Source organism: Chrysochloris asiatica, unplaced genomic scaffold (genome assembly GCF_000296735.1).
Source record: "Chrysochloris asiatica unplaced genomic scaffold, ChrAsi1.0 scaffold00238, whole genome shotgun sequence".
Taxonomy (NCBI): domain Eukaryota; kingdom Metazoa; phylum Chordata; class Mammalia; order Afrosoricida; family Chrysochloridae; genus Chrysochloris; species Chrysochloris asiatica.
Window position 1 is genome coordinate 56,885 of NW_006408756.1, and position 22,415 is coordinate 79,299.

The 22,415-nt window shown below is 54.5% G+C and overlaps 1 protein-coding gene across 1 annotated transcript in view; it reads right to left on the reverse strand.

Moving 5' to 3' along the window:
* Positions 1-1,304: 1,304 nt before the first annotated feature.
* The window catches only part of MYT1 (myelin transcription factor 1), a 39,619-nt gene continuing 18,508 nt past the window's right edge, over positions 1,305-22,415 (reverse strand). The window contains exons 6-22 of the mRNA XM_006873324.1: positions 21,328-22,062; positions 20,177-20,311; positions 19,682-19,772; positions 18,715-18,828; positions 16,528-16,742; positions 14,595-14,719; positions 13,451-13,711; positions 11,423-11,577; positions 10,084-10,146; positions 9,891-9,959; positions 7,129-7,191; positions 6,768-6,851; positions 4,070-4,291; positions 3,154-3,245; positions 2,545-2,648; positions 1,679-1,822; positions 1,305-1,445 (exon numbers count right to left, since the gene is read on the reverse strand). Coding sequence (XP_006873386.1) covers positions 1,305-1,445; positions 1,679-1,822; positions 2,545-2,648; positions 3,154-3,245; positions 4,070-4,291; positions 6,768-6,851; positions 7,129-7,191; positions 9,891-9,959; positions 10,084-10,146; positions 11,423-11,577; positions 13,451-13,711; positions 14,595-14,719; positions 16,528-16,742; positions 18,715-18,828; positions 19,682-19,772; positions 20,177-20,311; positions 21,328-22,062 — 2,813 coding nt within the window. The remainder of the gene's footprint in view (positions 1,446-1,678; positions 1,823-2,544; positions 2,649-3,153; positions 3,246-4,069; positions 4,292-6,767; positions 6,852-7,128; positions 7,192-9,890; positions 9,960-10,083; positions 10,147-11,422; positions 11,578-13,450; positions 13,712-14,594; positions 14,720-16,527; positions 16,743-18,714; positions 18,829-19,681; positions 19,773-20,176; positions 20,312-21,327; positions 22,063-22,415) is intronic.

Sequence of the window (22,415 nt, forward strand, 5' to 3'; positions counted from 1 at the left end):
CGCAGCCATCACAGAATCAACACACGAGGACACCAGCGCACACTCTGCTGCGTTACATGTAAATAAACAGAACACAGAGCCCCACCCTGCCATAGTGCTAGGGTGACAGGAACCCAGAAGGGAAAAAGAAAAACCAAAAAGTCTCTCTCCATCGGGCCAAGGGGAAAAGCCCCAAATTATCAAAATCCCTCAGTTACAAAATACTTTTTAAAAAATTCCATTATTAAAAGAATAAATAACAAAATATATAAAAATAACTTGGTTGCATCAAAATTATAACTCGAAGTCATATCAAGATTTTTTGAGTGATCTGTCTTTATAGTCAAACCATTAGTTTGCTTTCATTTCCCTCTCATGGTGCCCTGGGGTGGGGTCTGGTTAAAATAGTATAAAATTAATAAATAAAAATGTAAAATAAATAGCGAACATCAACATAGGAGGTTGTGAATATACTTACATCTTGACAAAAATTAAATAATTTACAGAATAATTAAGCTAGCTACTTTTTTATTTCTTCCAGGAAGTGCAATTTCTCTACTTTTAAAGACTAACTCGGAAGGCAGTCACAATCAATTTGGACTCTATTTACATGTAGGAAATTTGTGTTTTTAACACATTAAATCAAAATTTGCCTTTTTTTCCCGTTTTACTTCTTAAGTGGATCTAAAAGGAAGTGAAATCTTTGTGGTCTCCCATTGGGACTTGACCCCAGGCCCCACCCAACTCAGTTTGAGGGTACCAGCTGTCACCGGTGCCTCGGGTCAGTCTCACTGCTGCTGCTTGCACATCGGGTGACTCTGAGTGACCGTCAAGGCTCTCTGAGCCGAGGGTGGCAGGCAGAGCAGCTCTGGGAGGCCCATTCCCAATTTTTCCCTGGGACAGGCTTATTCCGTCCTCAACACAAAACTGAATCAAACAAAATGGTGAAAAACACACTGGCACGCACAGCCCTCGAGGCAGACGCGCCCACCGGACCTCCCGCCACGGTGCCCTCCAGCCACTACAGACAAGGAATACTGTGGTTGCAAACTCCAGAAGCTTCCCTGAGAACCTTAGCCATAGAGCTTTCCACTGGAGATTTCGAACTGCTCTTCAGATTTCTTTCAGAAAACAAAAATACATCAGTTTGTAACACTTCAGTGGCCCGTGGCCTCCGGGCACAAAGCCTCGGGGAACACTGACCTGTAGGCACCCCTTTTGATAAGCCCGGTGAGGCCCCCCACATTCCTGCACCCCACCGCTGCCAGGAGGAGTCCCAGAGGAACTGTGGGACAGGTGCGCACTGGGCTGGGTCTGCAGCAAGGCTAGACCTGGATGCCCCTCACAGCCTGTTTGATGCTTTCCAGGAGGGCCTTGTTCTCGGGGTTCCTGTAGCAGTCCTGGTCGGTGTACATGTTGGTAAGGGTGCTCACATACGCATCGAAGTTCTGCTCGCAGATTGGCTCCTGGACCCAAGAGAGCAGGACCAGGTTAATACTCACCACCACCCCAGGGCCCTGCTCCCAGGTCACCAATCCCACCCCACAGACACGGCTGTAAGTTGGACCCACGGTGACACACGTGCCTCAGAGAATGTGGGCCGCTCAGTGTCACAGCCATATGGCCAGCACCCAGCCACTTTGGTAGATAGGGTCAGGCTTTCCAGGTGGCAGGGCCCCTCCCAGTCCCGGCTGCCTACCATATGCGGGAGGCGGATGTTGGCGAGACTTTGGATGAGAGCCTGGCTCAGGCCAGACAGCTCCACGAACAGCGCCTCATTCTGCTCCTCAATGAGTTTGTTCTCCTCCTCGATGTTCCTGAGGTTCTTCTCCATAGAGGAGATCTGCAGGCAGACAGGCGTGCCCTCTCTGTACCGGTTCCACATCCCTCTCATCCCCTGGGAGCTTGTCAGATACCACACCAGTTATGCCCGCACCATTTCTTTACCTGGCCTCTGGTTAGTGGTGCTGTCAACAGTGGAGGCGCTGTAGAGGCCTGGGCTACTGGGTGGTGGGAGGGAAAGGGGGATCCTGGCACACAGCCTGAACCCAGGGAAGCAGGGCGGGGACAAGGTGGCTAGGCCAGTGTCAGGGGAAGCTGGACCTCAGACCTCTACTGTGTGGTTGTTCTCTGCACTCCTTGTCAGTAAAATAGGGGAACAACTGCACTGTGAGGTTGTTGGGATACCTCACCAAACACACCAATAATAGCCCAACGCTTTAGAAGTGTGTCAGACAGATACACTCCTTCTGTGTGCTTGTGCCTGGCAGAAACGAAAGGGACTCCTAACCCTGACAGTATCCTAACCCTGAGGGGCTCTTGACCCTGAGAGGATGGTGACTCTCCTTGAGGGAGACCCCTCACTCTGATAGAACCCACCTCTGATAACGCAGCTCCCCGCAGAGCATGCCCTACAGACAAGCGTGCCTGGACCCTCTCTCCAGTCAAGCCCTCGTGACAACCTTGGCCCAACTGTCCCCCACCTCCCAAGAGAGGAGGCTGAGTGTCACTGGAACCTGCCATACCAGCTGCCCCTGAGAGCTGGACACAGGCTGTGAGGCCCACCTGAGACTGCAGCTTGACCATAGCAGCTTCCATCTCCGAGTTGGACTCACTGAGGTCGTGGATCTCCTTGTTCAGCTGCTTGATCTCCTCATCATTCTCCAGCACTGCAGAGAAAATTGCCTTCTGCCCCAAGTGGATACACCAGTGCCCTACATCAAGCAGGTCCCACCAAACCTGGCCGGTCATCTTTGTCCACAGCTCACAGGCCCACATACCAACAGGACTGAGAACCTGAACTAGGGCAAGAGTTTGGAGAATTCACTTTTCAGAGACTCTTGGGTCTGTCTCAGTCAGGAAGGTGTGAGCCTCTGGGCTAAACCAGGCCTGTTTACAGACGATACTGACCATCCTCAGCCCTGTCTTTACTGTGGTCCACCAGGAGCAACCAGAGCTCTCTGCAGTGTCTGCAGCAAGACTTCCTTGGCTACCTGTGGTTCACCAGCTCCCGAGGAGTCATGGGTGCCCCAGACCACAGCAGGCTGCTCCCAGGCTTCATAACACCTCCTAGCATTCCTGCTGGTCCAGCGGGGCTGAACTCCCAGGCCTGGTTACTGAGGCCCATAGTCTCCCATATACAGACATCTCTGTGGACAGTAAGGGTCAGCTTACCATCACTCGTCTTGAATTTAGTGCTGAGAATCTCTTCCCCTGAGAGTTTTCCCTTCTTTCCAGCAAAAGTTGCTCTGGGACAGCCAGAGAGGCTAGAAGCAAAAGGTCACAGTTCAGGACAGGTGTGAGGTCACAGGTTGGGACAGATATATAGTCACAAGTAGGAAAGGTGTGAGACAGGTGTGTGGTCACAGGTAGGACAGGTATGCAGGCTCAAGTTGGGATAGATGTGGTCACAGGTCAGGAAAGATGTGCGATCACAGGTCAGGACAGGTCAGAGATCATAGGTTGAAGTCAGAGATCAGGACAAGTCTGTAGTCACCATTCTGCAAAGGTCTAAGGTCACATGTCAGGACAGGTCAATGTCAAGGTCAGAACAGGTTGCGGTCACAGTTCAGCACAGGTCTGAGGTCATGTGTCAGGAAAGGTCAAGGTCAGAACAGGTTGCGGTCATAGTTCAGGGCAGAGCTGAGGTCTCCACTTGGCTGAATAGATGCTCTCATCTATTTCTTGCCTCAGCCTCTTCTGGGGCCTCGATCACGAGAGTGACGAGGAAGAAGCTAGACCATCTTGTGGGGAGAGGCAAAGGCATAAAAGAGAAGCGTGTGCCTGCCTTTGCCCAGATGCAAGGTCTTTGACAGGACCAGGTGTTGACCTGCACAGGAAGGGCAGAGAACAGGTGACGGACTGGGGTGAGACAGGAAGGTGCCGCCCCTGGATGGGTCCTAGAGCCCTAGCCAGGAGGGCACACATCAGGTGTGTAATCACAGATACAGACGGTGAAAACCTAACCCATCCCACCGCCTGACACCAGAGTTCCCCAGGGCTATCTCCAGTTTGGGGACAACACTTCTCTATTCCCTTCTGCAGTCTCACCCTATGGCCCCAGGCCAGGTGCCACCCTATGGGACGCTACCTCCGGTGGGTGAGGAAACTCCCATTGGCATGGCCAGAACCATCACAGCCCGGCGTGGGGCAGGTGGGTCCCTCGTTCTTCAGCGACTTCCAAGAAAATGACGAGCCATTGAGGGACCCCTCTTTCTGCCTGCGGGCTGCCAGCGGGCAGCCGGATGCACTCCTGTGTGAGGCATACTTGCCACTGATGTGGCCGAGCCCCACGCAGCCGGGAACAGGGCACCTGTACACAAGAGATTAGAGATGATCCCAGGGCACTATTAGGAACACTGACAGCCTAACCCTCCCAGGCAGCACCAACTGAGACCCAATACAACTAGAGCAAAGACCACAACTTGGGTCCCGCCTGCCACTGGCTGCCTCACTCCCTGCATGGCAGTGGCCTAGTGTCTGTCTTCTGTCCCAGGTTTGGCCGTGGTTCCTGCCATCAGCAGTGGGGTGACCGTAGCAGCACAGGACCATTCACTGCCACAGGTGTGACTTCTGTGGTCATCTGTGGCGGCAGGAAGAGCACACAGCCACAGCAAACCTGGGAGTGAGTGTGGGCACCTGCCCCATGCTCCAGAAGTCACCTTGCCCCTTTGGGGTGAAAGCCCTTCGGAAAATTACATAACTATAGGGGGTAACTTGGAAAGGGCTGAGAGGGACTCTAGGCATGAACCCCATAGGAAAAGCACGTGGCCAGAGGCATTCCAAGATTCAGGGTCTGGGCCCCAACGCCATGGACCAGTGCCTGACCCAGGACCAGACCCTCAATCTTCTTGTGCCCCTAGATAGAAGGGCTAGCTAGTTGCTCTCTGCCTGCGGCCAAGCCCAGCGCCACGTTTCCAAGTCTAATACCAGTCATGTCCCAAGGCCCAGCGGCCTCCAAGACAGATGGCCATGAATGGGGGCACCCATGAGGTCGGGAGCACCTCAGAGAGTACCCATGTAGGACAGGATGAGTCAGAGGCGACCTTATAGATACCTGCTCATGCAGCAGGCACACTCCTTCCCACTTTCCTCTGCCATTGGGCCCTCCCCTCCCCGGGGCATCCCAGGCCCCACCCTGCCCATAGCTCATAGCAGTCCCCTTCCTTGTGCCATTTCTCCATTGCTGGAACCCTCTCTGTCCTCTCCCTACCCCATCAGTGGTCCTACCCCACCGTCCTCCATTACCTGCCTGAACCTCCATGACCCCACCCAGCCCACCTAGCCCCACCCTAACCCTTTGCAGAGACAAGTGAGGAGGTGCCTCCACTCTAGAGAGGTGGGCATTGGGCTTTGCAGGCCATGGGTGAATGAGCAAGAAAGAAGGGGTTATCCTCCACTGGCCCCTTCAAACTCTCTGTGCAAGGGAATGCTTCACCTCCCAGTACCCAGCAGCTATTGTGGGCACTTATTTAAAGGTGTGGGTCAATTTCAAACACAGTCGAAGTTCATGGTTGGGAGCCACAGACAGAGGCATTGAGTGGGCTAGGCAGCCTTCTGGGGTGGGTGAGGGTGGGGAAATCAGGGCCTCATCTACCCTGATAAAACAGAAGCAACCCCAAAACCCAGAACCCACCCTCCACCAGGCTGCTTCTTTTTCTTTCTCAAAGCACAGTCGACAGCACATTAGAAAGGGGAAAACCATTTTTCCCAGTTAATTTGAAAACTGCTGATCCTGATTTAATCATTTGCAAATGAAGCACAATTCACTTATGATACGCCTGCCAGCAGGGGCCCTCCTCAATTCACAACAGCATAGAAATATATGATCGCAAGCAAATTCTTGAAATCCCAGGAGGACGGATATTTCCACCACTGCATGTTGTGTAGACCACACATTTGACGTTATAATTTAACATTCATTACAGCCTCACTGTCAGGAGCTCTGGTAGCGTAGTGGCTATGAATAGAGCTGCCAACCTCAAGGTCAGCAGTTTAAAACTACAGCTGTTTGTAGTTTCTGTAGAGAAAGATGAGGCTTTCTACTCCCTAAAAGATTTACAGCCCTAGAAACCCTGTACAGGGACGCTATGGGTCAGACCGACTCCCTGGAATACCACCACCACCATCACAGCTTTGCTGTGAAAACAAATTCATACACAGACAAGCACCAGCCTTTTGATGCTGACAGCTGTCCGCACGGCTCCCGAAGGTGCGTGCAAAGTGCTCAGACCCCATGCAGCTGGACTGGCAAAGACCAATACATTGCTTTTTCCCTGGCAGGCATGTGACCACCCTGCCTCCCATGAGCCTTTCTCAAGAAGAGAGCCACTGGCCTGAATCCCGGGAAAAGCACCTTCTATCTCATGGGCCGGGGGTTCCCTTTCCCGACTCTGTAGCTGCCACTTCCAGTTCCAGGAAGCCCCATGGTTCCTGTGTTTGCCCTTGCACTTCCAATGGCACTTACCCCCACTTCCAATGGCACTTCCTCTCCTGCCCCTACTGCCTGGTGGTAGGGGGGTATGTTCCTAATGGGAAAATAAGTGTGCAATGGGACACGCTCCCCCCTTGAGTGGTCACATACGGGTCTAGGCAGTCAGGGGTGCAAACCATGGTGCCTGGGAATGTCTGGGAGGGCCACCTCTCTGGCTCACTACCACCTCCTGGATGTGAGAGGCCTGTGTAGGCTCATAGGTGTGCAGATACAGACGGTTGTTAGGGTCAATACCACACTCCGTCAATAAAGAGGACACCAGGGCAGAGCTTGTACAGTCCTGAACAACACTCACTTCATCAGCTCAGGGTCCTCCTTGTCGTCCTTGGTGGGTGTGATCTTGATGCCGCTCTTCTTTGCTCGAGGGCAGCCTGACAGGCTGTGTAGAAAGATGGGCCACCTCAGCCCCAGCAGTCCCCACCCTCTGCCCCCACTGAGTCCACTGAGTTTGATCCCTGACCCGGATGTCCACTCTGTCTCCCTTCAGAGAAAGCAAACTAAGTTCTGGAAAAGCCCAATGCTCGGAGTGAGGAGAGGAAACAGGCTTTCATTGTCAATGACATCAGTATTTGGTGTAGACCCCATTCTCTGCCCACGGAAGGGTACCTGCCTGACCAAGGGACTCACTGAGGCCCCCACTTGACCCAGGGGCTCACCTCCGATGAGAGGCGTAGTTCCCCGTGATGTGGCCAGAGCCATCACAACCGGGAGTGGGGCACCTGTGGAGGGAAGCAAAGTTGGGGCCAGTCTGTGAACAGGCCCACCCAATCCAGAAGGAAGCCCTCCACCCTCTTCCCCAGCACCATGGTCTCACTCTCTAGATGAGAGCCACTGATGATGCCCAAGCTGCACACCAACACCACACCAATAACATGCCCACAACATGTGTCTGAACACAGTGATCTCAGCAGTTTGCCATCCAGGGAAAACCTGGTATGGGGAGTGTGTCTCTACCTCCTAGAAGATGGGACACTTCGGCCTCTGTTGGGTTCCAAATGGACAAGAAGCATCTGCTGTCAATGGACACATGAGCCATTGACCACAGACTCAACCCTGGGAGCCTAGGAGAACAGGTCCTCACAGGAAGATTGTCGCAGTAGTTACAAGTGAAGGGCAGCCATTATTGAGCACCAGCTGTGTGCAGGCTGTGCCTTTAGTGTGCTGGGAGAGGACTAACCAAACACCAACACTGAGCCATGGTGGACAGTAACTGTGTCAAAGAGAACACTCCGATCACCGAGGAGAACGTGGGTTCCTGCTTAAGTCACAGTGAAGGCAGTGAGGCGACTTGGCAACAGCTCCATCTTCTAGGGCATCTAGGGTTTACCCTCCAGGCAGCCATGGTGGCCTTTCGTAGGGAGTCCATCTCTCCTGCTTAGTGAAAACCACAGAGCTGACTGGAGGGGTGGCCAGATGACCACTTCACCCAGAGTTGCCCAGCACAGGACTTCATGGCATTCAGTGCCCATTGGGGGCTGTGATGTCTGCCAGGGCCTTCTGCCTGGGGCCCATTTCTAGGATCGAGTGGCTGGCAGCTCCTGGCCCTTGAAGACCTCCTCAGGGCCAGTCCCTCCCATCTGCTCACCTTCTGTGGCCTCCCCCTGAGCCTGCCAGTCCCTGGTCTGTCAGCTAGTCACACTTTTCTCCCTCCGTGTGTGGGTCACATTCATATCACAGTTGGGGAGAGGCAGCATTTCCTTTCCACCAGCTTGAGATGGGCTTCACCTTCTCCCAGATCCCAGCTCCTATAACATCCTCTTGCTAAGCAGGTAAGGCCTCATGAGGCTCTTAGTTCTGGAGATTTCATGCATACCAGCTTCAGGAGCCTCCTGGGGTCTCTGTGGTGCCCACCCCTAGAGGCTGTGCTGGAGAGATGGATGGACCTCCACAGCCAGCTACCCAGGAGATACCCAGGACTCAATGATCTGGGCTCTGATGGAGGCTAGCCCGGTGGGTCCGCCTCGGAGCTGGGCCAGACTGGCTGCATGCATGGCCACCCTGAGACAATCCCACTGTTCTTTCTGGGAGCCACCTCTGTGGTGGAGTAGTGTCCCCTGGAATGGCCACTCCGCATGGTCTTGACAGGAAAACGTACAGGGCAGTGTTAGGGTTAGTGTCTGGTTCGTGGGCTGCCCCCGCCCCACACAAGACAGCCCAATGAGATGGCTCAGGACCTGGGTAGGAAGGGGTTAAGGGTCACCAGTGACAGGTTTGAGGCTAAGAGTGACTGGACTTCACATGAAGATGACCCCTTGTAGCCATCTCACAGGTGGTACTTGGTTAGCTCAGTTGGGAGCTGGACACCCAGGGCTTTCCACCTGTCCCCTCTGGCCACCACACCCACGGTCTTCTTGTGATCTTAGTCCCTTGGGCCAGAAAACCAGTTCGAAGAGTAAGTAGGGAAAGCTAGAGAGAGGACGAGGAGAGAGTGGGGCCGTGGCAGGAAATGCATCTGGGCCTCAGAACAGTTTCCTGAGAAGAGCCACCCTGAGCTCCCTGACCAGGCTGGGTCGGCCCCAGGCCCAGGGGCACTAGGTTTCTGTCTTATTTCCAACCAACTCAGAGTTAAGACCCTCATCTGTCCCAGGGCAGAAGAGCCCATGAGGCTAGTGGCAACACACTTGGGGAGGGACAGACTGAGGGGAGAAGTGGGCCCTCTGGTGGCCAGGAGGAGAACTAGGCTCAGGACAGTCCCCTCCTCCAGCCCCAAAGGGCACTGACACCTGGGAAACCTCTGGTCAAAGCAGGCCAGCTAATCTCAACAAAAGCAGGAGGTAACTCAGAAGACAATGAGCAGGGGCCCGCCTGGGCACCAGGAGTCAGACAGCAGCTGGGGACAGTGGAGATGGACAGGGCAGTGAGAACAAGATAGAGGAGAGCAGGGGCAGACAGGACTAGCCCGGAGAACAGGGATTCAGGGACAGACAGAAGGCAGCCTCTCTTTCGATTCTATGTCAGTTTCACCCAAAGGGAGCCACAGGTGGTGGCTGCTGGGCTGGGAGGATTGACAAGCCCAGACACATGCGGCTGTCCCTAAACCTGCCAAGAGAGGCTAGGCCACTGGAGATGGGTCCTGCACCCTTTTAGGGCTCCAACTGATGTGAAAGCCTCATGGCAGCGAAGGAGCCAGCAGCAGTCTCTGAGGGCAGACGGTAGCACTGGTGCGGAGCAGGGCTGGGGTAGGGGACACAGAGCAGGCATGCAGATCAGGGATGTAAAGTAAGAGTACAGAGTAGAGAGTCAAAGCAGGGAGTGCAGAGCTGGGACCCCAGCCAAGCAGATTCTGCTCCTCCATGGCCCCATCTCCTCCAACCAGGAGGGGAGAGGTCCTGGAGAGGCGGATCGTGGCTGGAGCCTCATGGAGAAAGGCCAGCAAGGGTGCCACCGGGAGACAGGAGGCGAGGGAGCGCAGACGTACTTGAGGTCAGCAGAGTGAGCAGCCATGAGGTTTCTGAGGCTTTTGTCAGCAAGAGGGCAACCAGAAAGGCTGAAAGAGAAGAGACGGAAGACAGGGGTAAGCACAGGGAGAGTGCAGCAAAGAGAGAGGGAGCAGACCCACCACCACCACGTAGCACCCAGCCGCAGCCTCAGCCGGACCCAGGCAGACGAACCTGCGGTGGGAAGCATAGTTTCCAGTGATGTGGCCACTGCCGTCACAGCCAGGGGTAGGACAGCTGGACAAAGAAAGATATCATCAGAACAGCATTGCTGGTCACCCAGGCCAGCACCCACCCGGCTCCCCTCCCACCCTCATCCTTGGGCTCAGCCCATACCTCTTTGCTTGGTTCTCCCTAAACACTTAAGTAGAGGAAGAAAAGGGACCTACGTTTATCATGAGGGTGCCTCTGGGGCACGGTGAAGCACGTGTGTGCATATGCACATGAGTGTCTATATGTCAATGTGTGAGGCATGTTGTGTATTGCACAAGGGGCCTGTACGTACATATGGTTGAGAGGGACGTGTGGGATGTGTGCACACGTACGGGTGCTGATGAACATGGAGGCCAAGAATCCCCTTTCCAAGCCCCCGAAGCAGGGTGGCTGTCTGGGTTGTGGCAACAGTGTCAGACTAAATAAGGGGCTCTGGGCTGGGCCAAAGGAACCCAGGAATGAGCCCTAAGCACATAGAAAGAGCTGGTCCCCAGTGCCTATGGGAAGCCAGTACTACGCCTGCCGAGGAATCCTCCAAGGAGGTGGCCCAGAGCCCCACATGAACTTGACAGAGACCACCCGTGACTAGCGAGGGCAATGTGATCACTCACAGCATAGAGGGGCAGCCCAGGGGCCAGCTGAGCCACCAGTGGTAGGACTGAGGCAAGGGTCACCCTGATGCACCTACACAATCCTCACAACCCTGGCACATCCTCATACACAATACACCCCATGTCCCTCATAGGTCCACAGACACATAGGACAAAACTTTGTACACCCTAGTGCATCTTCACACACAGAACTCCTAGCCTTGGTGCTCACACAGGCCATGCCTTCACATGCCCTCCAACACAGCACACACTCACATGCCTGCACACCCCAACACAGTTACACATACCATGCCCTTGCATGTGGGTGCATACACACACACACACCAGGATCTAACACACCTACACATAACATGTCCTTGCATGTGGGTGCATGCACACACGCACACCAGGATCTAACACACCTACACATACCATGCCCTTGCATGTGGGTGCATGCACACACACACACACACACACACACACCAGGATCCAACACACCTACACATACCATGCCCTTGCACGTGGGTGCATGCACACACGCACACCAGGATCTAAAGAGAGTAGATGAAGGGTAGCCTGTTGTCGGGCCCTGTGAGGAGGAGGAGGCTCTGGATGGGTATACTCTGCTGACCCAGTTTGGACAAAGACACAGTCTCTCTCTCTCTAGAAGGTTCTCAGAGAGGCCCTGCCAGCCAAGGAGGGAGACTTACGTAAGCAACTCCTTCTTTACGTCCTTGGAGAGAAACTTCAGCTTAAAGTTGGTTAGGGTGACTTCCCCTGGATATTTCCGCTCCTCAAAACTTTCTTCCGACACTTCCTGGTCATCTGCTTCAGAAGAAGCAAAAGAATGGGCTGCTGGCTCTGACTGCAAAAAACCAGCAGAGACACGTTTTAACCTTTAACCTCTGTGGGGACAGGCGGGTGGTGGGCGGGGCACCCTCAGGGTACAAGAGGCTCAGGTCTTCTCTAAGAGGTGGCTCCCCTGGCTCTGAGGATGGAGTCCTGCTCAGACAGAGGTCACAGTTCTGAGGCCTTATGCATGTTTGCTCTCTGACACTGCTGTCAGAGTCTTCCTCCCCAGTGGGGTCTGGGCTAGGGGTACCAGGCAGACGTCTGTAGAAGGGCCAGAAGGCGAAATGCAATCACTCGAGTATGCGTCAATATCTTGGTTACATCATCTCAGCCTTGTGACGCCAAGCCAACCCCCAGCACCTCATGCCATCTGACTAAGTGTGAAGTGGGATCACGAAACATGTGCTGGACTCGGGCTTGGCTGAGACCTCCTGGAGGCCAGCTGCACGTACTGGATGGCTGCAGGTCCTCTGTGTCCACCCTAGGACTAGGTAAGGAAGAACAGGCTGTCTGTGAGTCGATGAGGCTTGTTTAAGCGCTGTGTTCCAACTTCTGTCACTGTTGCTGGGGAAAATGCTCAAGTAGCCTGGATGTGCTGGACAAGCTCCCCAGGACACAGGGAGGTCATTCCCTCAAGATAAGGGCAGAGGGAGAACTGGGGTCTGCTGGGGGTCTCCCAAAGCTCCTGCCTTGGGGTGCAGGTAACAGGGTCTTCTCCCAGAACCCTGGGGCAGAGCTAGGAGGGTGGTCTGAGGTGGGGAAGGGGTGACATTTGGGGAGTAATTCTAGGGCTGAGTCACCGGACTTGGTGGACACACAGAAAGAAGAGAGAGGAAGAGGCAAGGAAGGGTTTGGGATGATCCTGAGGCCTCTAGCTGGAGAGTTAAGTTAGCAGCACCATGGGCCAGCAGGGTGGGGTTCCAACTCTGGGGTGGGTGGGGACTTTCAGTCCTGGGGGTCCCAGCAGTCTGGGATGGGGGTGGAGTTGGGGGCTTGCTGTCTTGAAGTGAGGAGAGCTATGAGTTCAGAGCCTGCTTCACAGATAAAATCACCATCCTGGGAGGAGAAGACGAGCTAGCACTGAACATGGGTAAAGACCAAGGAGGGACAGTGTCCTGAAAATAGGGATTGCTGGTCATGTCCCCTCTCATAGTTTATGAGGACAGGGCAGTACCTCAGCTGAGCAAAGCAGTGTGAGTACAGGGAAGCCAAGGAGAGGTCGAGGAGAGGGGGCCCAGCTCAGTCCCATTGAGGGCTCTGGAAGACGTGGATCAGACCTGGGGTCTGACCCCAATGTTGGGAGGTTCTAGGCCTAAAATTAACCCCAGACAGTAGAGACACTGCTCAGATGTGGACCATGGGATGGAGTGTCATCACACAGTGGCCCCTTGCTCCCCTGCTGCCCGTCCTCAGGACACACACCTGGAGCTCTGTTTTCCCCATGAGGTACCAGACAAGCAGACAAGAGAATGAAACATAGTCCCATAGCACAGCTTCAGTAAATCCTGTGAAGTCTGGGCTGGACTCAAGACCCAATCCACAACCCACACTGCTCCTGGCTAGGGCGTCCCCTTCTACTTGGCCAGCAGGTGGCCACAAACCAGGGAAATGCAGACCCCTGGGCAGCACAAGCAGTTTTTCCAAATGTTTCCTCGGAACCTGAGGAGGTTTCCCCCTCTCCTCTGCCTTGACTCCACACCAGTGCACGCACACACATGATCTCTAGGGGCGAGATCAGCTGTTTGCCAAGTACCAGGGGCCCCTGCATTCCAGTGGCCCCAGGACACAGGGCTCCCAGAAGCTCTGCTAGGGACCTAGCAGGTGGCCCGGAGAAGCAGTGATTTCTAGCAGCCTCTGTGCTCACCGCTCTGAACAGCAGCACCCACCTCCTCGGGTTCCTCCTCTCGCTGGCGGCTGGGCTTGGTGTAGTCCAAGGGCCCGTCCCATTCATCCTGGCGGGAGGCCTGGCTGGACTGGGGTGAGGTCATGGAGCTGCTGGTGGCACTGACACTACCCTGACACGGGGTCACATCAGGTGACTTCACGCTGGGGCTGCTGCTGCCGCCAGGAAGAGCATTGTCTCTCCGGCGGTACTTGTGCATGCTCAGGTCCAACGTCCCATTCTCATCCACTTCGATGTCCATGGGCTGTACGCAGAGAGGGGGGTTCATGCCAGGTGCCTCCTGAGTCAAACCACAGGGCCCGGAGGCCCTGGCCAACTTGCACAGACAGGAGGAGTCACCCTGAGACCCAGCTTCCTGGAGGCACATGGGGAGACATGTCTAGCTCCCTCTACCTCCCATCCACACTAACTCAGACCTGAGGGATATGGTCAGACTCTTGTCTCTGAGCCAAGCGTGCAGTGGCCAGGCTCGGCAGGGGACATGAAGGGATACCACCTGTGCACAGTCCCCAGACTCATTAGTGACTATGTGGCACCATGCATGGTATGTACCTGTGAATCCTTCGATTCAGCAGTGGATGTGTGGGGACATGGCGTGTGCATAGCCCCCAGACTCAGTAAGGGATTGTGGAGAATAGCATATACAGAACCCAGATGTGTGGGACATGGTGTTTACAGAGCACTCAAACTCAGTGGGGACGTGTTATAGAGCCGTCAGACCCAGTGGGGACCTCATGGGGACTCAGCAGGTGCGCAGTCCTGGGATTTTGTTGGGGAAACAATGTGGGGACATGGCATGTACAGAGAAGGGGCCGCAGCATGTGCCCTGCCTGCGGACTCAGTAGGGGGCTCATAAGGACTCTATGTGTACAGAACCCTGGACCCAGTCAGGGGCACAACATGTGCTCGGCCACCTGGTCACACTTAACAACAGCACACAGAGCTCCCTCAGAGGGGACCCGTCCACCTTCTTGATTTTTGATTCTCGGGGATCTGGCCAGGAGGCAGGAAGAAGAAAGGAATAAGTAGCAACCAGCTACTGGCTGCACCCAAGGATGTTTGTGCAGGCAGCAAATCCCCCCACCCCCTGCTCCCCTCCTGTTCAGTAGGGCCCTGGGCAGACCCACCTTGCCAGAGAGGTCCCGCGGCTTTGTACTGAGGTTCTCTGGCATTTCCCAGCATCGTGTGGAGAGGTTCAGGATGGCGGTGGCAGCCATGTGGGCAGCCTCAGCGTCCTGTGAATAATCGAAGCCTGGAAAGAGGACAGGGTGCTCGCCACAAAGCTGCCCGAGCAGCTGGGCCTGGGGCGAGGAGGCCTTCGGGAAAACCTTTGGCTGCAAAAGGGACCACCACCACCAGGTGGTACACAAGGGACAGAGTGGCCGGGCACAGAGACCTGAGACCGGCTCCGGTCTGGCCAGGGAGGAAACCCGCTCACACAACCCACATATCCCACTCCCAGACTGCTCTTCAACCACATTTCTGGCAATCACACCAAGTGGAGAAAGTAAAGGCATTTAAGCTGCCTGGCATTTCAAACAAAACAGTTTGTCTGCAGACAAACCACTAAGAGACTAAAATTCTATATGCAGAGTGTAGTGGCTTGAATGTCACTCAAGGAAGAAACTTTTGTAGCAGAATGTCAAAAGCATGTCAGTATAATTAGGCTGACCTTGATGTCCCCAGTAATGTTGCTGTATTAGAAACCATAGAGTTCATTTTAAGTGATAACAACCCCACCTGTTAGGGTAGAGCTACCCTCTAGGGTGGTGTGGCGCTGCTGGTTAAGACGCTGGACTCCAATGTCAATTTGAACTGCAAGGTCACCAGCCGCTTTTAGAAACCCTATACAGGGTCGCTATGAGTTGGAACCAACTCAATGGTATTTAACAGCAACAACAAAAGTCTTTACAGGAAGGAACCTGGTAGGATAGTGGGTTGTGTATTGAACTGCTAAACCACAAGGTTAGCAGTTCAAATCCACCAGCAGCTCTGCGGAGAAAGATGAGAATTCCTACTCCCATAATGATTTATAGACTTGGAAACCCTCTCTAAGGTCACCACGAGTCAGAACTAACTCCACAACCCTGACACAACTACCACCACCACCAGGCTCAGTGGATTTAAACTGGCAACCTTTTGGTTAGCAGTCAAGTGCTTGACCACTATGCCACCTGAGCTCCTGGTCCCCAGTAATCATCACTACTTTAATGAGGTAATGTTACTGTTGATTTCACGTTTTCATATTGTCTCCTAGCATCTGTGCTACACCATAAAGTCACAAGGCCACTCGTGTGTTCTGGAAATGAAACAGTTCATCCATGTCCTGTGGCACCATTTCAGTACACCCTCAAGCAGGGGGGACGTAGGCATTGCCTCTGCCGGATTTCTTCTTCATTGTTAGCATGCAGGGACTCCTCGCTGCTCAGCAGTAAGTGGGGGCCAGAGACCCCCTCGAGGAGCTCCTATCTCAATCCCACGTGCACACTTAGGAGCCCTTCCACTACAACCAAACTTTGTGGTTCACAAATTTGTGATGTGAGTGACAAGAAAAGATAAAAAGCATTGTTTTCAGGGGTAACTCTTGTCAATACCATGACACAGATTTGTTGCTAACATCATGACTAACATGTTATATCCAGCAAGATGGTACCCACCCAGGGAAACCTCCCCGACTCAGGGCATAGTCCAACAGACAACATATTTCAAGCACAAGCTCTCCTTATCAAGGTAAGTTGGGGTTGAACAGGGAATGACTAGAAGTTTGTCTCACAGGTGGGACCTGTTAGCAAAGTTAGGGTAAGTCTTTGGACAGACACACCCACAAACACCCAGGAAGAGTGAGGAGATAGAACACCAATGGAGAACATGGAGAGAGTGGCTCAGGGACTCAGACTCCCGAGAGGTCAGCGGGAACACCCGGGGTGTCTGGGCGGCTGAGACTCACATAACCCAACCCTTGGGAGAGTTGCCTGGGACAGATCTCCTCAACAACCCGTCAAGTCCTGTACCTCAGAAGCAAGACAGGAAAAGAAGTAAGGACCATTCTCCCCAACTTACATTTAAGGGCTTTAGGTGAGGTTTCGCTGGTCTGAATCTTTGGGGCAAGCATGCGTTTGCCAAAAACCTGAGCATCGAAACTTGCGTAGTCAAAGGTGACCTTGGAGAACTTCTCCAACTCCTTGGCCAGGTTGGCCCTGGGCGTGGTGGGGGCCACGCTGGGCCGGTAGCCCCCATATGGAGGGACCTCAAGCTGCTTCACAAAGCACATGGGCCTGGGGGCAGGGACAGAGAGAGGTCATGAGATTGAGCCCCAGGACTGAGCTCCCTAACCCTTCTCACCTCAACCCTTAGGAACCCCCCCACCGCCACCCCATACACATCCCACCACTAAAGCAGTGTCAGAATTCCATTCCATGTGAAGTTCCAGGCCTCTTTAGGTGACCCAGGACAGGGCGGTAGGCCAGACTCAGACACTCATGGGATAGGAGGGAGGATAGGAGCTGGGAGGGAAAGCTGATCACACCCTTGCACAATTGAAATGGAGAGTCAGGAAGCCCCTTTCACCTACTTCCACTAACAGTGCGCGTTAGGAACCTGGCTCCCAGGTATGGAGCATTTAAGCACAGAGGCAGGTGGAGGAACCCCAGTGTGCAGGGGAGCAGATGCTTCCTCACTTCCTAGACTGTCCTGACTTTGGCAAGGCAGAGGGGCCCCTTGAATCATGGGAGACTCCAGCCCGGTTTCAGGCACTGTTCAAGTACGCATTATGTTCCTGAGCTCTGGGGGAAATAAGCTTTGTCAGTGCACCAAGCATGAGGGAGAGGGGAGGTGGAAAACCCAGGGCTACCTGTGCACAGGACACAGGTGACCTGAGACCCAGAGTTGTCTGTGCGTGGACACAACTGCTGAGGGTCAGCAAGTTCTTACTATGGGCTAGGATAGGTATAGGGCACTGTCCTACTCACATCTCATAAGAAACCTTTTCTATGGCAACGTTCTGTCTTTACAAGTGAACAAACTGAGATCAAAGGCATAAGAGTGGCCACTCCGAATTAGGAGATCCCTGGGGGTCCCATGACCCTCGGCTTTGCCCCTTCCCTGGTTTACCCTGACTGCAAGAATGCCCCACCTCCCAGTGGCCCCGCCTGCAAGAATGCCTCATGCCCTTTGCCCTTGACCCCTCTAGTCATCAGTACTTAGATCAAGGCAGGAAAGTAACAAATCCCTAAAAGCGGAAATAAGTTGGAGAAAAGACCCCAGGACATGAGAGGGATCTGAATGTGCCTGGAGATGACCACAGGGCCAGGGGGCAGCAAGGGGGACCAAGTTCACCTGACTGGGGTTTTGCCAAGTGCACTCCAAGATGGGGAGAGGGTGTGAGAAGGAGAACAGAGCAGAGAGGGCTCAGGGGTGGGTACCTGAGGGAAGGAGGTGAGGGAACCCCAGGAAGGGCCATGGAGGAAGAGGATTGGTAGCACCGATTGAACCGTGTCCCCCAAACTTTGTGTCAGCTTGGCTTGGCCATGCTTCTCAGTGGTTTGACAGTTCTGTAATGATCCCCAAGGGATGATGCTTTATGGCTGTTGGTTTCTGCCAAGGAGTTCGTTCCGACTCATAGCGACCCTGCATAGGGTTTCCGAGGCTGTGAATCTTTACGGGAGCAGAAAGCCCCCATCTTTCTCCCGCAGAACTGCTGGTAGTTTCGAACTGCTGACCTTGAGGTTAGCAGCCTGCCACACAGACATTGAAAGGACTTTGCCCCAGAGCCAACAGAGAAAAGAAGCCTTCCCCAGGGTTGGTTGTGAGGGAAGACATTCCTATGTGTTAACGCTGCCCACTTAAAGGATTTGTTATAACAGTGCTAGAGGGCTAAGGCAGTAGGGGAGAGGTCAGAAGGAAGGGGGCATGGGGAGGGTCCACTGGGCCTGGCCTCTCACTCTCATGTGGGGAGACAAATATTAAACTGTTCTCCTCCAGAGAAATAAGGAGGAGTTGACTCAAGTGAGGAGGGGCGGGGAACCAGCCCAGCTCCTCTGAGACCGGGGGACACCCTAGAAACCTAACTTGAGGCTGTAGAACTCGGAATGGGACATGCCCTTTGTCTCTAGCTCTGGTTTCCTCCCCTGTAAGGCAGGCCACGTCCCAGGTTGAGTCTGGCCCCCGGGGCCCTCGATTCCTTGAAGGCCAGGGAGCTGGGACCCTGCGGGAGGGAGCCCCTTCTGTTTTGTGACTTGTTTCACTCACCTCAGGATCCGATCAGAATTGGAGCTACTCTTGGAAGGGTCTCCTGTGTGTGGCTGTTGCTTCTCATGCGATTTGGCTAACTTTTCAGCAGCAGCAATGGGGCAGCCAGACAAACTAGAGGAAGAACAAGGAGGGACATCAGAGCTCTCACCATCACAAGAGAAGGGTGCTGGGGGTGACATGTGGGCTCCTTCCTAGGTCACAGTGCACTCCATGATTTTAGAAGGTACTCAGTCTGGAACAATATCTGCTTTAGGAAGGTCAGAGCCAAAGGTATACACAAAGAGGAAACGGGCACCAGGTTCCAAGGCTCCGGGAGTGCACCTCTCTGGGTACCTGCATGGGCAGTCCTGCCTCTCCTGCTCTCTCCCAGTGATGAGTTCTGCAGCCACCACTGAGCCCCTTAGCCTGGGCGCTGGGCTCTGACCCTGAAGAGCAAAGGTTCTTGGGTAACCTAAGCCTACACTAGGGCAAGCAGGAAGGGACTGGCCCTTCCAGACCCTAACCAGAGACCTCAGGAAGGAGAGGCTTCAGTTAGGAGTGAAAGGACTGAGCTTGGGGACAGTACTTGGCCTGACCTGCAGGTGACAAGGCCATCGAAGGAAGCCCATCTCTCCCAGGTGCCCCTGCACCAGAACGTGTGCCCTTTGGAGCAAAGGCAGGAGCCCTGCCTAGGCAGACAGAACATCTCATCATGGTCATGGCCAATGTGGCACAGAGCAAATTGCAGGCCTCTTTGGTCATAGAGATCGGCACACAGCACCTGGGCAGTGCCAATGTGCAGCCAGAAGCTCAGCAGCCCACCCCAGCAACGTTGACTCTGACTGAGCCACTGGGCTCCGGCCAGCTTCTACCTCTCCCTCCCCAACACATCCAAAACTCGCAGAGCCTGCCCTCTGTTCTCCCAGGACCCTCATTCTCAGCAGGCCCCGGTCAACTCACATCATGCCCTGGCTTAGCCAAGTACCTTCTGTGGGTGTTGCGGTTGCTGTTCACATGGCCCTGTCCCGTGCAGCCAGGAGTAGGGCACTTCAGCACGTTCTCATGCATGGCCAGGACTGTAAGAGGGGAGGAGGTGGTAAATGTGACTATGTGGGAAGACCAGCTGAAGAGAGACCACAGCTTCACCAGGGTCGCCCCAGGCTGGCCAAGAGCCTCTCTATTGTGAGCCCTACCTCCTGTCTTCCGGAGGCAGAATCCAGACAGCTCTAGAAGCTGGCTGTGGTGTGTTCCCACCCTCTCCCTACTGCTGCTTCCAGGTGAGCCTTCTGGGAGCCCAGGACAGACTGTCTCCCTCCTCCCAAGCTCTGTCAATCCCCAGCCTGTCCCTCCACCATCTGCTCCCACAAAACGCCAGCTATATTGTTTCTGTAGGGGGTCTTGCGAGCATCTCCAGGTCCCAGCCTCACAGGGCTCACACTGAGTACCCTTAGCTCAGGCAGACATTGACAGAGCCACTTACTCTCTGGAGGGATCCTGTCTTTGTGGGGGCAGCCAGACAGGCTGCGGTGGTGTGGGTACAAGCCGGTGACATGGCCCGTGCCATCACAGCCTGGGGTCGGACACTTGATCTCACGCTTTTCGGCTCTTGAAGGGTCTGAGATGAGTGAGAAGCAGCGGTGAGTGGGCAGCCAGGATGAGGGTGGGGGTGGGCAGGCCAAGTTGGGCACACATGGTTCCTCACTCTAGTTGTCCAGAGAGGGGCCCAGGGGGTAGGGGACCAGAGTCTGGGCAGTTAGGGGGTCCCTGGAGAAGCAGTCCCACACCGGCTGTCTGCACAGAAAGGGGAAACCCAGACTTGACCAGACATTCCCAGATGTGAGCCTTCTCCTCAAATGACAGAGACGTGGAGGCCTAGTGGCCCTGCCAGGGGACACCCTAGAATCTTAACTTGAGGCTGTGGAACTCAGAATGGCCGTGCAGGAATTTAAACCCAAACTGCTAAACTCTCTCACCCCTTAACCCCACCTTCCCGGCTCTTCCTGGGGCTCCCCACTCGCCCTGTTCTCTACCTGACCCAGTCTATCCTGCTGGCTCCGTGCCCGCAGAATCTATCCCTGAAAGCAAGACACCCTGCTTTTGAGTCCCCCAGTGTGCTCCCTTCCCACAGGCCTGTGCCGCCTGAGTCTAGACAGGCTTGTATCTGTCTCCTAGTCAATGCCTCTCCCCAGTCACATCACACTAATGTCCTTCCTGATCTGGGGATGAACCTGTGCCCCTAATGGCACTCAACAGGGACCCCTCAACACCTGTCCTCCAGGTCCACCTCACCTGGAACACTCTTCCCCATCTGTGTTCCCTCAATATCTCTTCCCGTAGCTGATCTCATCTGCACAGGTATTCCCAGAGAATCTGTCCCCTGAGTCTCTGCCTACCTCCCAGCCATGGTGCCCCCAACCTCTGTCCTGGGCACATGTGTGTCTCTTCCAGCAGCCCAGTTGCATCCTCCCAGTGTGCCTGTGTCTGTCTCCCACACCCATAGTTCAGGTCCCACCGAATTCTCCCCATGCCAGGGTCCGGGTTCTCCCTAGTTGCCTGCTCCTCCCTGACCTCAGACTTTGTACCTGTGTGGGATCAGTGACAGAGGAGTGCAGGGACGGATGTGGGCCCTACCTTTGCTGTAGTAGCTCTTGCGCACGGTGTCCAGGGGCTTCCCTGCCTGCCCCTCGCCTGGACCCTGCTCGACTGGGCCCCGGGCCACGCGAACCTGCTCAGCCTTCAGTGCGATGGCTTGTTCCAGGAGACCCAGGTTCCCTCTGGTCATCATGTCATACATTTCCGACTCATCCGTGACTGCCGATTTCTGGGAGTGCGCATCCTCATCCTTGTCATCGTCAGAACGTACCTCTACGATGACTGAGTACTCGGGCTCGGAACGCAGGGGCTCAGGGACCTTCTGGCTAGAGGCGTGGGGAGCATCCTCACAGATTACTGCACGAGTGGACTCCTCCTCCTCCTCCTCCTCCTCCTCCTCTTCCTCCTCTTCCTCCTCCTCTTCCTCTTCCTCCTCCTCTTCCTCCTCAAGACCCAGGGCCCCCTTTTGCCTGCCAGACTCCTCGATGGCCACACCTTCCAGGGATGTGGGGCCCAGTTCCTGAGGCGGCTCACCCGTGGCCTCCACAATCTCCTCAGCATCCTCTGGCTGGATGAAGACATCTTTCTCACCCTCATCACTTGTGGTCCCCTCCCCAGCCTCCTCCTGGCCCAGGTCCTCAGCAGCTAGAGACTCCTCAGCAATCTGGCCCAGGTTGAGGAGGGACGTGGCAATGATCTCCTGGTAGCTGCTGTAGCTGCCCTTGGGGGTGCTGGCGGGGCTGGCTCCAAAGTGTGACATGACTGGGCTTCTTCCTGTGGATTCAGGATCAAGTGTGTGGGCAGCAGGGCACACAAGTCCCCAGACCCCATCACTCCCCCAGGGCCAGGTTCTGTCTGCATTGCCATCGCCCTCAGCCTTTTCCTGGACATAGAGGTCATGAAGGCACACTTTAGTTAAAGCTAAGAATGACTTTGGTATTTGTGATTCAGGTTCCTCTTCCTCTACATGAACTTTCTCAGCACGCTTCCGTTTATGAAGTGGAGCTAATCCCCAAGGAAGGTGCAAATCAGATCTCCCAAAATTATTTTCTAGTTTAAAAGCAATAATAAACTTTTATTTTCTTAAGAAGCCAGATTTAAGTACTGAGTGTCTGTGTGTTTCTGAC